At 35.2% G+C, this 13498-nt stretch overlaps 1 protein-coding gene across 1 annotated transcript in view; it reads left to right on the forward strand.

Moving 5' to 3' along the window:
• The window catches only part of LOC146729580 (uncharacterized), a 108801-nt gene that overhangs the window by 35296 nt on the left and 60007 nt on the right, over positions 1 to 13498 (forward strand). The window contains exon 2 of the mRNA XM_085494838.1: positions 5112 to 5168. Coding sequence (XP_085350964.1) covers positions 5112 to 5168 — 57 coding nt within the window. The remainder of the gene's footprint in view (positions 1 to 5111; positions 5169 to 13498) is intronic.

A 13498-nucleotide genomic window follows, 5' to 3' on the forward strand; every position in this document is an offset into this window, starting at 1 on the left:
CATTGAGGCAGAGCTCTTGCAGAGACGATGGCGGTGGATTGGCCACACCCTATGGAAACCAACGCCTATTATTACTAGACAGGCATTGACTTGGAATCCTCAAGGAAAAAGGAAGAGGGGAAGACCTCGTAACTCATGGCGCAGAGACATGGAGGCAGATGTTAAGAAGATGGGCCGCACATGGAAAGAACTGGAGATGCTGGCTCAAGACCGCTCTGCCTGGTGGAACCTGGTTGACGGCCTATGTCCCAGGAGGGGCGATAGGCGTATATAAAAAAAATAAAAAATAAACCTCAAGTAAACCTCTGGCAGATTTGCTCATATTCAATGATATCTTCAGTTCTTTAATTGACATGTACATTGCTATGCATACAAAACAAGCAAATTTAAAATTTTATTTCTCGTTACTTTGACTTTGGTAAGCATTTGTCAAAGCTCAGATGGCTGTGCTGACAATGACAATGTTTGTACATGTTCATGTATGTGTGGACAATACATAAGTTTTGTTGACATTGCATTAGCAAACTTATGAGGTTATTACAAGAATACCACAAAGTATGCATGAAGACACATAGCAAAGCATACTTTGCGATATTCTCATGATTACCTTATACATCTTTTACCTGCTTGTAGTAATAATTTAATGTGAGATAACAGCCCAAAATATCAACATTTCACACTGTGCAAAGATTTGTATTCAGTGACTGGATTCTATTTCCATCACATGCTAATAACGCTTCTGCATCTAAACAAAGAAAAGTAATCATGACGCCCAATTATGGTTTGGTTATGTACAAGGTCACGTGCAGCACAATGTTAACAGTGATCTCACAAGGACACAAAGTTGTCTGGCATATTTTAGTCATTAGCACCTCCCTCTAAGTCTGTGAATTTTTCAGCACTCTTTAAGTCATCTTAACATTTTTTTCCATAAATAGCTTTCCTGACATGTATTTAATCATACTAGGTAATCAACTAATTCACTTGAAGAAGACCGTTTTCCTCGCATGGATGAAACCATTTCCTGGAACATATTGCCCATGTGTTATGGTAGTAAAAACCCCAAAACAAACACGGTATGCATCCAAATAATTAAAAATAATGAAAGTCTTATTTCTGATCTTCAGTGGTCCGAGGTATAATAAAGTTTTTATGATGAATAAAAAAATGGTTCCTGGTAATACTGTTCTGTTATTTTTAAAATGCACATACATGTATCAAATTTAAATGTGGTACATGCAGGAGTCCGGGTTCATTTCATATCATAGTACATGCAGGAGTCCGGGTTCATTTCCTATCATAGTACATGCAGGAGTCCGGGTTCATTTCCTATCATAGTATATGCAGGAGTCCAGGTTCATTTCCTATCATAGTATATGTAGGAGTCCGGGTTCATTTCCTATCATAGTACAGTAAAACCTGTCAAAACCGACCATGACTGGGACTGGGATCTATGGTCGGTTTTCAGAGGGAGTCGGTTTATTCAGGGTGGGCGTGACTTTGATTGAAACAACAATTACATGTGCTGTAAACACGGGACAAATGAAAAACATCGGAGTTTGTCTCCGGTGATTCTACATGTATTTACAATGTGCATTTATTGTATTGTTTCAATAAAATAATTTACCAAACCAGACAAAAATATTATGGTATGTACATGACATCAATTAACATTAAAATAACTATTCGAACAGACCGGGTAAGTATTGCGTATCGTAACTGAAGGCGTCCATTTTGGATGACATCACTACGTAAGTTCACGTGAGCTACATGTAATTATCATAATTTATGCAGACAGTCGATTTTGCTGTTAAGTCAATCACAGTCCCTCAACTGTGAGTCAATGAATCAAATTATGATGTAAAAAATCATCAAGTTTTGACTACTTTAAAGAACATCTTTTTTTCAACGATTTTGTTTTCCGTTCGAATTATGAAATTTTGGATATCTGTCAAGTAACTGGAGTCTTTGTTCTGTAATCTTGTCAACATGTCTAGCACATCGCCATGCGTCAAGTCACTGTCGTTGTGGGGGTCAATAATTTGACTGTCGTTGCAATTTATGTCATTGTTGTCTATAGATTCATGGTTTTCTTTGTCTGCAATAAAATTCTCAACAATCTGTTGCTCCCACTCGCCATCATACATTGCTTCAGTCAGTATACGTTCATCAAAGTGGAGGTATTCTACAACGCTACACTGTATTTGCGGGTCTGCAACTTGCTAAATAAGGTTTCCGAATTCTTTGTTGTCGTCTGCTTCTTCGTCATCATAAATTTCAATCTTGAAGCCCCCTTTACGGAAACATTCGAAAGCACAAAATTGTCGATCAGAATCGTTATGGAAAGAAGAAAACTCAATGTCTTTTGAGCGTTGAAGAAGTGATAATGCAGTGTGCTTCACCGCAATTGAAGGTGATGACCCCGATCATTTGTTTATATCCGGGGTCATTATACTGTCCAGACACCACGCGATGCGTGGGCGTGTGGTGTGAAAAATGTAATCAGTTGCCATTGTTTTACACGGGACGTTACTTGTAGTGTGAGATTTGGTATTGTTTCTGTGACGTTTGCGGAATTTGGACACAATGCACACTTTTTAGGCCGGGCAGACCGAATTACTAGACAGCGGATGTGGTGCAACTGGTCGGATGGTCGATGTATTCAGTGTGAATATTGGACTTGGGACCGATCAATGCGGTCGGTGTTCGGAGTAAACAGTGGTCGGATTTCACAGGTTGTTTTAACATAGGCGTCTATGGAGAAATTTCGGGGCGACATAAATCGGTCGGTTCTGACAGTAGGTCGGTTTATCCAGGGGTCGGTTTTGACAGGTTTTACTGTATATGTTGGAGTCCGGGTTCATTTCCTATCATAGTATATGCAGGAGTCCAGGTTCATTTCATATCATAGTATATGCAGGAGTCCAGGTTCATTTCCTATCATAGTACATGCAGGAGTCCGGGTTCATCTCCTATCATAGTACATGTAGGAGTCCAGGTTCATTTCCTATTATAGTACATGCAGGAGTCCGGGTTCATTTCCTATCATAGTATATGTAGGAGTCCGGGTTCGTTTCATATCATAGTACATGCAGGAGTCCGGGTTCGTTTCATATCCTAGTATATGCAGGAGTCCGGGTTCGTTTCATATCATAGTATATGCAGGAGTCCGGGTTCGTTTCATATCATAGTATATGCAGGAGTCCGGGTTCATTTCCTATCATAGTACATGCAGGAGTCCGGGTTCATTTCCTATCATAGTATATGCAGGAGTCCAGGTTCATTTCCTATCATAGTATATGCAGGAGTCCGGGTTCGTTTCATATTCTAGTACATGCAGGAGTCCGGGTTCATTTCCTATCATAGTATATGCAGGAGTATGGGTTCATTTCATATCATAGTATATGCAGGAGTCCGGGTTCATTTCCTATCATAGTATATGCAGGAGTCCGGGTTCATTTCCTATCATAGTATATGTAGGAGTCCGGGTTCATTTCCTATCATAGTATATGCAGGAGTCCGGGTTCATTTCCTATCATAGTATATGCAGGAGTCCGGGTTCGTTTCATATCCTAGTACATGCCAGAGTCCGGGTTCATTTCCTATCATAGTACATGCAGGAGTCCGGGTTCATTTCATATCATAGTACATGCAGGAGTCCGGGTTCATTTCCTATCATAGTATATGCTGGAGTCCGGGTTCGTTTCATATCATAGTACATGTAGGAGTCCGGGTTCATTTCCTATCATAGTACATGCAGGAGTCCAGGTTCATTTCCTATCATAGTATATGTAGGAGTCCGGGTTCATTTCCTATCATAGTACATGCAGGAGTCCAGGTTCATTTCATATCATAGTATATGCAGGAGTCCGGGTTCATTTCCTATCATAGTACATGCAGGAGTCGAGGTTCATTTCATATCATAGTATATGTAGGAGTCCGGGTTCATTTCCTATCATAGTATATGTAGGAGTCCAGATTCATTTCCTATCATAGTATATGTAGGAGTCCGGGTTCATTTCCTATCATAGTACATGCAGGAGTCCAGGTTCATTTCATATCATAGTATATGCAGGAGTCCGGGTTCATTTCCTATCATAGTATATGCAGGAGTCCGGGTTCATTTCCTATCATAGTACATGTAGGAGTCCAGGTTCATCTCCTATCATAGTACATGTAGGAGTCCAGGTTCATTTCATATCATAGTATATGTAGGAGTCCAGGTTCATTTCCTATCATAGTATATGTAGGAGTCCAGGTTCATTTCCTATCATAGTATATGTAGGAGTCCGGGTTCATTTCCTATCATAGTACATGCAGGAGTCCGGGTTCATTTCCTATCATAGTATATGCAGGAGTCCAGGTTCATTTCCTATCATAGTACATGCAGGAGTCCGGGTTCATTTCCTATCATAGTATATGTAGGAGTCCGGGTTCATTTCCTATCATAGTACATGAAGGAGTCCGGGTTCATTTCCTATCATAGTATATGTAGGAGTCCAGGTTCATTTCCTATCATAGTATATGTAGAGTCCGGGTTCGTTTCATATCATAGTATATGCAGGAGTCCGGGTTCATTTCCTATCATAGTATATGTAGGAGTCCAGGTTCATTTCCTATCATAGTATATGTAGGAGTCCGGGTTCATTTCCTATCATAGTACATGCAGGAGTCCGGGTTCGTTTCATATCATAGTATATGCAGGAGTCCAGGTTCATTTCCTATCATAGTACATGCAGGAGTCCGGGTTCATTTCCTATCATAGTATATGTAGGAGTCCGGGTTCATTTCCTATCATAGTATATGTAGGAGTCCGGGTTCATTTCCTATCATAGTACATGTAGGAGTCCAGGTTCATTTCATATCATAGTATATGCAGGAGTCCGGGTTCATTTCCTATCATAGTACATGCAGGAGTCCGGGTTCATTTCCTATCATAGGTGGAGTAGATTTCTGAAACTACATCTGAAGTACTTCTAATTTACTACAAGTGGCAAGCGATTCTGAGATAGATATGGTTTTCCAACATGCATTGTGTTATATCCTGGTATTGTAACATTAGACATGCCATTTATTTATATTACATTCTTTCTATTTTTGTGTCTTTTTAGGTGCTTTTAACTGGTGGTGTTGGTATCATAGCATGGAAACAACCTTCAGTACTTGCAGTAAGTGATCAGTTTACTCACATACAGTAAACCACTCAGCTTGTCATTTCATCATTTGAGGTCATACATGTATATGTCAAGGACAAAATTCAGAAAGTCAGCCTGTCTTAAGAGTAAAATGTTCACCACCTTTGAACAGATTTTCCTCTCACAATAATTTGACACTCACAAAATTACAGCATTTTACAGTACCAGTTTAAATGAAGGGTAGTTTTTTTCAAATCAACAGTCTATGGTACATGTAAAAGTCATAGGACATAAATACTAGTATTTGAAAATTGTAACCTAATCGATTATTCTGTCTGTCTGTGGAGACTTTCAGAGGGCAATATGTGAGCTGATAAAACCTAAAACCTACATACACTAATGGTCTGCTTCTGTCAATAAAAATGAAATTTTATTAATATGACAGAAAGCCTTGATGTTTGTAGAATATGGAAATTATTTTCATGAGTGATGTGGAATATTCTGCAGCTGTATTGTCAAGCAAGTGAAATACAGATATGGATACGCCATATTACAAATGATAATAATATCTTCCATACCCCCCCCAAACATTAGGGTGAGGTCATTATTACATACACATACACATACCCAGACTTTATGAAAATTATCTGGAAATTCATAATCATTTCATCCAAAATTTTGAGTGTGCACAGGAAAAGCGATGAATTTTAAATAAAAAATTATTGTAACAAATAATGCATGTGTGTACCAAATTAAACATTCCTTCCCATATGTACTTACACATGTATCTAAGTGTACCAAATTAAACATTCCTTCCCATATGTACTTATACATGTATCCAAGTGTACCAAATTAAACATTCCTTCCCATATGTACTTATACATGTATCCAAGTGTACCAAATTAAACATTCCTTCCCATATGTACTTATACATGTATCCAAGTGTACCAAATTAAACATTCCTTCCCATATGTACTTATACATGTATCCAAGTGTACCAAATTAAACATTCCTTTCCATATGTACTTATACATGTATCTAAGTGTACCAAATTAAACATTCCTTTCCATATGTACTTATACATGTATCCAAGTGTACCAAATTAAACATTCCTTTCCATATGTACTTATACATGTATCTAAGTGTACCAAATTAAACATTCCTTTCCATATGTACTTATACATGTATCCAAGTGTACCAAATTAAACATTCCTTCCCATATGTACTTATACATGTATCCAAGTGTACCAAATTAAACATTCCTTTCCATATGTACTTATACATGTATCCAAGTGTACCAAATTAAACGATCCTTTCCATATGTACTTACACATGTATCCAAGTGTACCAAATTAAACGATCCTTTCCATATGTACTTACACATGTATCCAAGTGTACCAAATTAAACGATCCTTTCCATATGTACTTATACATGTATCCAAGTGTACCAAATTAAACATTCCTTCCCATATGTACTTATACATGTATCCAAGTGTACCAAATTAAACGATCCTTTCCATATGTACTTACACATGTATCCAAGTGTACCAAATTAAACGATCCTTTCCATATGTACTTACACATGTATCCAAGTGTACCAAATTAAACGATCCTTTCCATATGTACTTACACATGTATCCAAGTGTACCAAATTAAACGATCCTTTTCATATGTACTTATACATGTATCCAAGTGTACCAAATTAAACGATCCTTTCCATATGTACTTACACATGTATCCAAGTGTACCAAATTAAACGATCCTTTCCATATGTACTTACACATGTATCCAAGTGTACCAAATTAAACATTCCTTCCCATATGTACTTATACATGTATCTAAGTGTGCCAAATTAAATATTCCTTTCCATATGTACTTACTCATGTATCTAAGTGTACCAAATTAAACATTCCTTTCCATATGTACTTATACATGTATCCAAGTGTACCAAATTAAACATTCCTTTCCATATGTACTTATACATGTATCCAAGTGTACCAAATTAAACATTCCTTCCCATATGTACTTATACATGTATCTAAGTGTACCAAATTAAACATTCCTTTCCATATGTACTTACACATGTATCCAAGTGTACCAAATTAAACATTCCTTTCCATATGTACTTACACATATATCCAAGTGTACCAAATTAAACGATCCTTTCCATATGTACTTACTCATGTATCTAAGTGTACCAAATTAAACATTCCTTTCCATATGTACTTATACATGTATCTAAGTGTACCAAATTAAACATTCCTTTCCATATGTACTTACACATGTATCCAAGTGTACCAAATTAAACATTCCTTTCCATATGTACTTACACATATATCCAAGTGTACCAAATTAAACGATCCTTTCCATATGTACTTACTCATGTATCCAAGTGTACCAAATTAAACATTCCTTTCCATATGTACTTATACATGTATCCAAGTGTACCAAATTAAACATTCCTTTCCATATGTACTTACACATGTATCTAAGTGTACCAAATTAAACATTCCTTCCCATATGTACTTACACATGTATCCAAGTGTACCAAATTAAACATTCCTTTCCATATGTACTTATACATGTATCCAAGTGTACCAAATTAAACATTCCTTTCCATATGTACTTATACATGTATCCAAGTGTACCAAATTAAACATTCCTTCCCATATGTACTTATACATGTATCTAAGTGTACCAAATTAAACATTCCTTTCCATATGTACTTACACATGTATCCAAGTGTACCAAATTAAACATTCCTTTCCATATGTACTTACACATATATCCAAGTGTACCAAATTAAACGATCCTTTCCATATGTACTTACTCATGTATCTAAGTGTACCAAATTAAACATTCCTTTCCATATGTACTTATACATGTATCTAAGTGTACCAAATTAAACATTCCTTTCCATATGTACTTACACATGTATCCAAGTGTACCAAATTAAACATTCCTTTCCATATGTACTTACACATATATCCAAGTGTACCAAATTAAACGATCCTTTCCATATGTACTTACTCATGTATCCAAGTGTACCAAATTAAACATTCCTTTCCATATGTACTTATACATGTATCCAAGTGTACCAAATTAAACATTCCTTTCCATATGTACTTACACATGTATCTAAGTGTACCAAATTAAACATTCCTTCCCATATGTACTTACACATGTATCCAAGTGTACCAAATTAAACATTCCTTTCCATATGTACTTATACATGTATCCAAGTGTACCAAATTAAACATTCCTTTCCATATGTACTTATACATGTATCCAAGTGTACCAAATTAAACATTCCTTTCCATATGTACTTATACATGTATCTAAGTGTACCAAATTAAACATTCCTTTCCATATGTACTTATACATGTATCCAAGTGTACCAAATTAAACATTCCTTTCCATATGTACTTACACATGTATCTAAGTGTACCAAATTAAACATTCCTTCCCATATGTACTTACACATGTATCCAAGTGTACCAAATTAAACATTCCTTTCCATATGTACTTATACATGTATCCAAGTGTACCAAATTAAACATTCCTTTCCATATGTACTTATACATGTATCCAAGTGTACCAAATTAAACATTCCTTCCCATATGTACTTACACATGTATCCAAGTGTACCAAATTAAACATTCCTTTCCATATGTACTTACACATGTATCTAAGTGTACCAAATTAAACATTCCTTCCCATATGTACTTATACATGTATCCAAGTGTACCAAATTAAACATTCCTTCTTGTATGTATGTAAGGGTGCTGGCAAGGTATTTGCACATAGAATAGGTGAAGTACATTTTTGCCTTTACTGTACATGTATGCCACTTGCACAAATCAGACTTGTGTGTGGCAATCTACACAATAAAATCCTACACAATAAAACTATGAATTGGAACAAATGAATTTCAGACTTGCATGTGGCTCTCTAATCATACATGCCAATAATAAATATGGAGATACTGAATATGTGAAGAATAAATGTAAAATGTCACATGTTGAGTTTTTAATTTATTTTAAGTAGCAAAAATACATTTAAATCTGTTTATGGTAAAACCATAGCTTCATTGGGCATCCAGTGAATAGAATTACCGGTACTAGGGCAACACACAGCAAGGCAATAAGTATTTATGATGTGTGAAAGAACAACATCTTCAAAAAATAGTCAGTGCTACTCAAGATAAATAAAGTGAATCAAGACAGATAGTGTACCGATGACACTGATTCAGCTAGATGGTTCAATATGTGCAGAATGGAAAATTTTTTTGTGTTTGGTGATTGGGTGACAAACGTACAGCTGGTGTAATACTGTATCAATAAGGATCTGTAATCAATTGGGCCAACCCCAGATGAAGACTGATGTGACTTGTATTTAATCAATATCAATGTCACTCGTGTTTATAATAATCATGGACTACATTGTCTCAGACTTTCTTTGAGTCAATGTGTGTTATGTCTAGATACTACTTTGGTTTGGCTCATTCAATTAAAAATGTAAACATTGTTACTATACAATTATACAACTGCAATTATTTTTGCTGTATTCTCTACATATTTGGTACACTTACATGTACATGTATAATTACCAATCCACATGTAAGTCAACACTCAAACCTGATTTGTGTGTACATTTCATTTGTTTCAACTCGTATTTTATTGTCAAACGCAAATATGTTTTGTGCATAGGTTATGATTAGAAAGCCATGCACAAGTCTGATTTGTGCATACAGACAAAATTGAATCTTGCCTTTGCAGACACAACTACCCTGTATAGATACAACTATGTACTTACACCTGTATGCTATGAATTCTATTATATATAATCAGCAGAATATTGAGCTTAGCAATATGATCCATATTTGACTTGTTCACATTTTGACATTCCTCATTAATTCAACGCGGCAGAGAGCTTTTACTGTACTTGCTCAATATAGTCGGCAATTAACCTGACTAGTTATTTGATCTCCAGTGGCATGTTAATGCTTTTCTTGATCTGAATATGTCTGTATCCTAAATGCAAGTACATTTCCCCTGAGCTGAGATTTGTACGTAAGAAGGAGTGGGCCATTTCAAAGTTGTTGGTTTTTTTTTGGGGGGGGGGGATTCGAACATTTGAGTCGAACAAATATTCTATATAAAATAGAAAAAAAAACGCGAGGGAGTGAGTGTTAAAAAAACTAACTAAAATAAGTGAGCATAGCCTTATGACAGTCTCCACAATTTGAAATGGCCCATCTCTTTCCCCAATCTTCTCAGTCGTAAAATGAATGTAACATTGTTAAAATCATACCCCTTTCTGTCCTCTGCTGGCAATACTTGTTTTTCTCTGAATACTAAAAGCATACTGTATTTTGTAAGTGTTCAGCAACCTCACATTTCTTCTTGTCTCCTGTAATGGCAAAATCAGTTTTTCTTTTATTCTTCAGAAATTCATGTTTAAAAGATCACGTGTTGCTCTTACTGTGCGAGAACAAAATGTTGTTTCTATTCACTTAAACACAATGCTGTATAGTTGCATACCTCAATATACATTATATCATCATTTATAACAAATGGGACCTTTAATTGGTTAGAATATTCAGTTTTTGAGTTAATTTGCATATCACTTTAGTCTTGACAATGATTGGCTAAAATATTAGGTGTACATGTATGACTTAAGTTGCCAATCAAGTGACTAGGCTTCACAATTAATGGATCTTTTGATTGAATATACTACGTGTGAGCAAGTCAAGAAAATCTGTGAAAACTAGAATTCTGAGTGTCTTTTTTATCACTTGACTAGTCAAGCAAATCAAGGAAAATGTTTACTCTTGGAAATTCTACATGAAAACACTTTTCTCTGAATTAGTGCATGATATTGCTAAGGTAGAGAAAAAAAATTGTGTTTCTGACAACCTTACCTACCAATATTTTTGTTGTAACTCAACATTTTGTAATAAACTAGCACATTTGTATTTAATTTTCATGTAAATTAGCCATGTTCTGTCCCCCAAAGTGCTTTGTTTGTTTACTTTTGATATTCTGGTCATCTACTGCTGATGTCCACAATATGACTGTGAAGAAGTCCACTATAATGAATAACTTGCAATTGATGGTCATTTGTTTTCAATATAAAATCTGTATTGAATGCATGATTGTGGTAGAAATAACCAACTAAAAGGTACTTGTACCAGTAGTTCATTGAGATTACCTGCCTTCCTGATATTTGTTTAGCCTATTATTAGAAAAACAGAATTATACTTTGCTTATCTACACAGTGTGAATCAAATAATGACAGACTGTTCAGTGTTAAAATACACACAGTAGTCTTGCTGTCTATGATCCTTCCCATAATGCAACATTTAAATTGTCTCATATTTGAATTACAGATCGTTCAGTGTTAAAATACTTACAGTAGTCCTGGTGTCTAGGATCCTTCCCATAATGCAACATTTAAATTATCTCATATTTGAATCGCAGACCGCTCAGTGTTAATATACACAAAGTGAACCTTCCTATAATGCAACATTTAAATTATCTCATATTTGAATTACAGATCGTTCAGTGTTAAAATACACACAATAGTCTTGCTGTCTGTGTTCTTTGCCATAATGCAATATTTAGATTATCTCATATTTGAATTACAGATCGTTCAGTGTTAAAATACACACAATAGTCTTGCTGTCTGTGTTCTTTCCCATAATGCAATATTTAAATTATCTCATATTTGAATTACAGATCGTTCAGTGTTAAAATACTCACAGTAGTCCTGCTGTCTAGGATCCTTCCCAGAATGCAACATTTAAATTATCTCATATTTGAATCGCAGACTGCTCAGTGTTAATATACACAAAGTGAACCTTCCTATAATGCAACATTTAAATTATCTCATATTTGAATTACAGATCGTTCAGTGTTAAAATACACACAATAGTCTTGCTGTCTGTGTTCTTTGCCATAATGCAATATTTAGATTATCTCATATTTGAATTACAGATCGTTCAGTGTTAAAATACACACAATAGTCTTGCTGTCTGTGTTCTTTCCCATAATGCAATATTTAAATTATCTCATATTTGAATTACAGATCGTTCAGTGTTAAAAAACTCACAGTAGTCCTGCTGTCTAGGATCCTTCCCAGAATGCAACATTTAAATTATCTCATATTTGAATTGCAGACCACTCAGTGTAAAAATACTCACAGAAGTCCTGCTGTCTAGTATCCTTCCCATAATGCAACATTTAAATTATCTCATATTTGAATTACAGATCGTTCAGTATTAAAATATACACAGTAGCCCTAGCTGTCTATGATCCTTCCCATAATGCAACATTTAAATTATCTCATATTTGAATTACAGATCGTTCAGCGTTAAAATACTCACAGTAGCCATGCTGTCTAGTATATCTGTCCCATAATGCAACAGTGTTAAAATACACACAGTAGTCTTGCTGTTGATGACCGACCCTTCCCACAATGCAACATTTAAATTATCTCATATTTAAATTACAGACCGTTCAGTCTTAAAATACTCACAGTAGTCCTGCTGTCTAGGATCCTTCCCATAATGCAACATTTAATTTATCTTATATTTGAATTGCAGACCACTCAGTGTTAATAACACAAAGTGAACCTTACCACAATGCAACATTTAAATTATCTCATATTTGAATTACAGATCGTTCTGTGTTAAAATACTTACAGTAGCCCTGCTGTCTAGGATCCTTCCCACAATGCAACATTTAAATTATCTCATATTTGAATTACAAACATTTCTGGCTGTTGACCAAGTGTTTTGTGTCCAAATAGCAATGACTTGATATTCTTAATAGTTTAATGTCATTGAACTCTCTCTGTCTTTTTGATTGCCAATTTGTAATAAGATTCCTTGAAAATTGCACCTTATTTAGCAGGTGTAACTTAAGTCCAGTCAGAAATCAAAATTATTCTAATCAATATAGCTTGACTGCTTGAACTTATTTAATATGCGGAGTGATCAAAGAATAGAGATACCTATCTACATTATTTCTTGTAATTAATCAATTGCTTTTAGAGGAAATTAGCACTTGTCATTTCTAATTATTATCAGGTATCAACAATATAGTGTTACTTTATTATTGAGTTGATTGTAATATTTTGTACTTGTGTTCATGTTGACCTTTATAGAGTTTCTAATTCTGGATATAGCGTTTATTGCAGACTCTATGAATTTCATGTTTTTTATGAGTATTTAAATTGCATGTAGGCTCCATGAAATTCAATATATTGATTTGATTTTTGCTTTCCTCACTTCCCAATGCTAATTGGTATGCTTCATAGTAATCTGTAGTATTTCTTGAGAGTTTGATCACCTGCAGCAA

Source organism: Saccoglossus kowalevskii, chromosome 21 (assembly GCF_978046115.1).
Source record: "Saccoglossus kowalevskii chromosome 21, keSacKowa6.1, whole genome shotgun sequence".
Lineage (NCBI taxonomy): Eukaryota > Metazoa > Hemichordata > Enteropneusta > Harrimaniidae > Saccoglossus > Saccoglossus kowalevskii.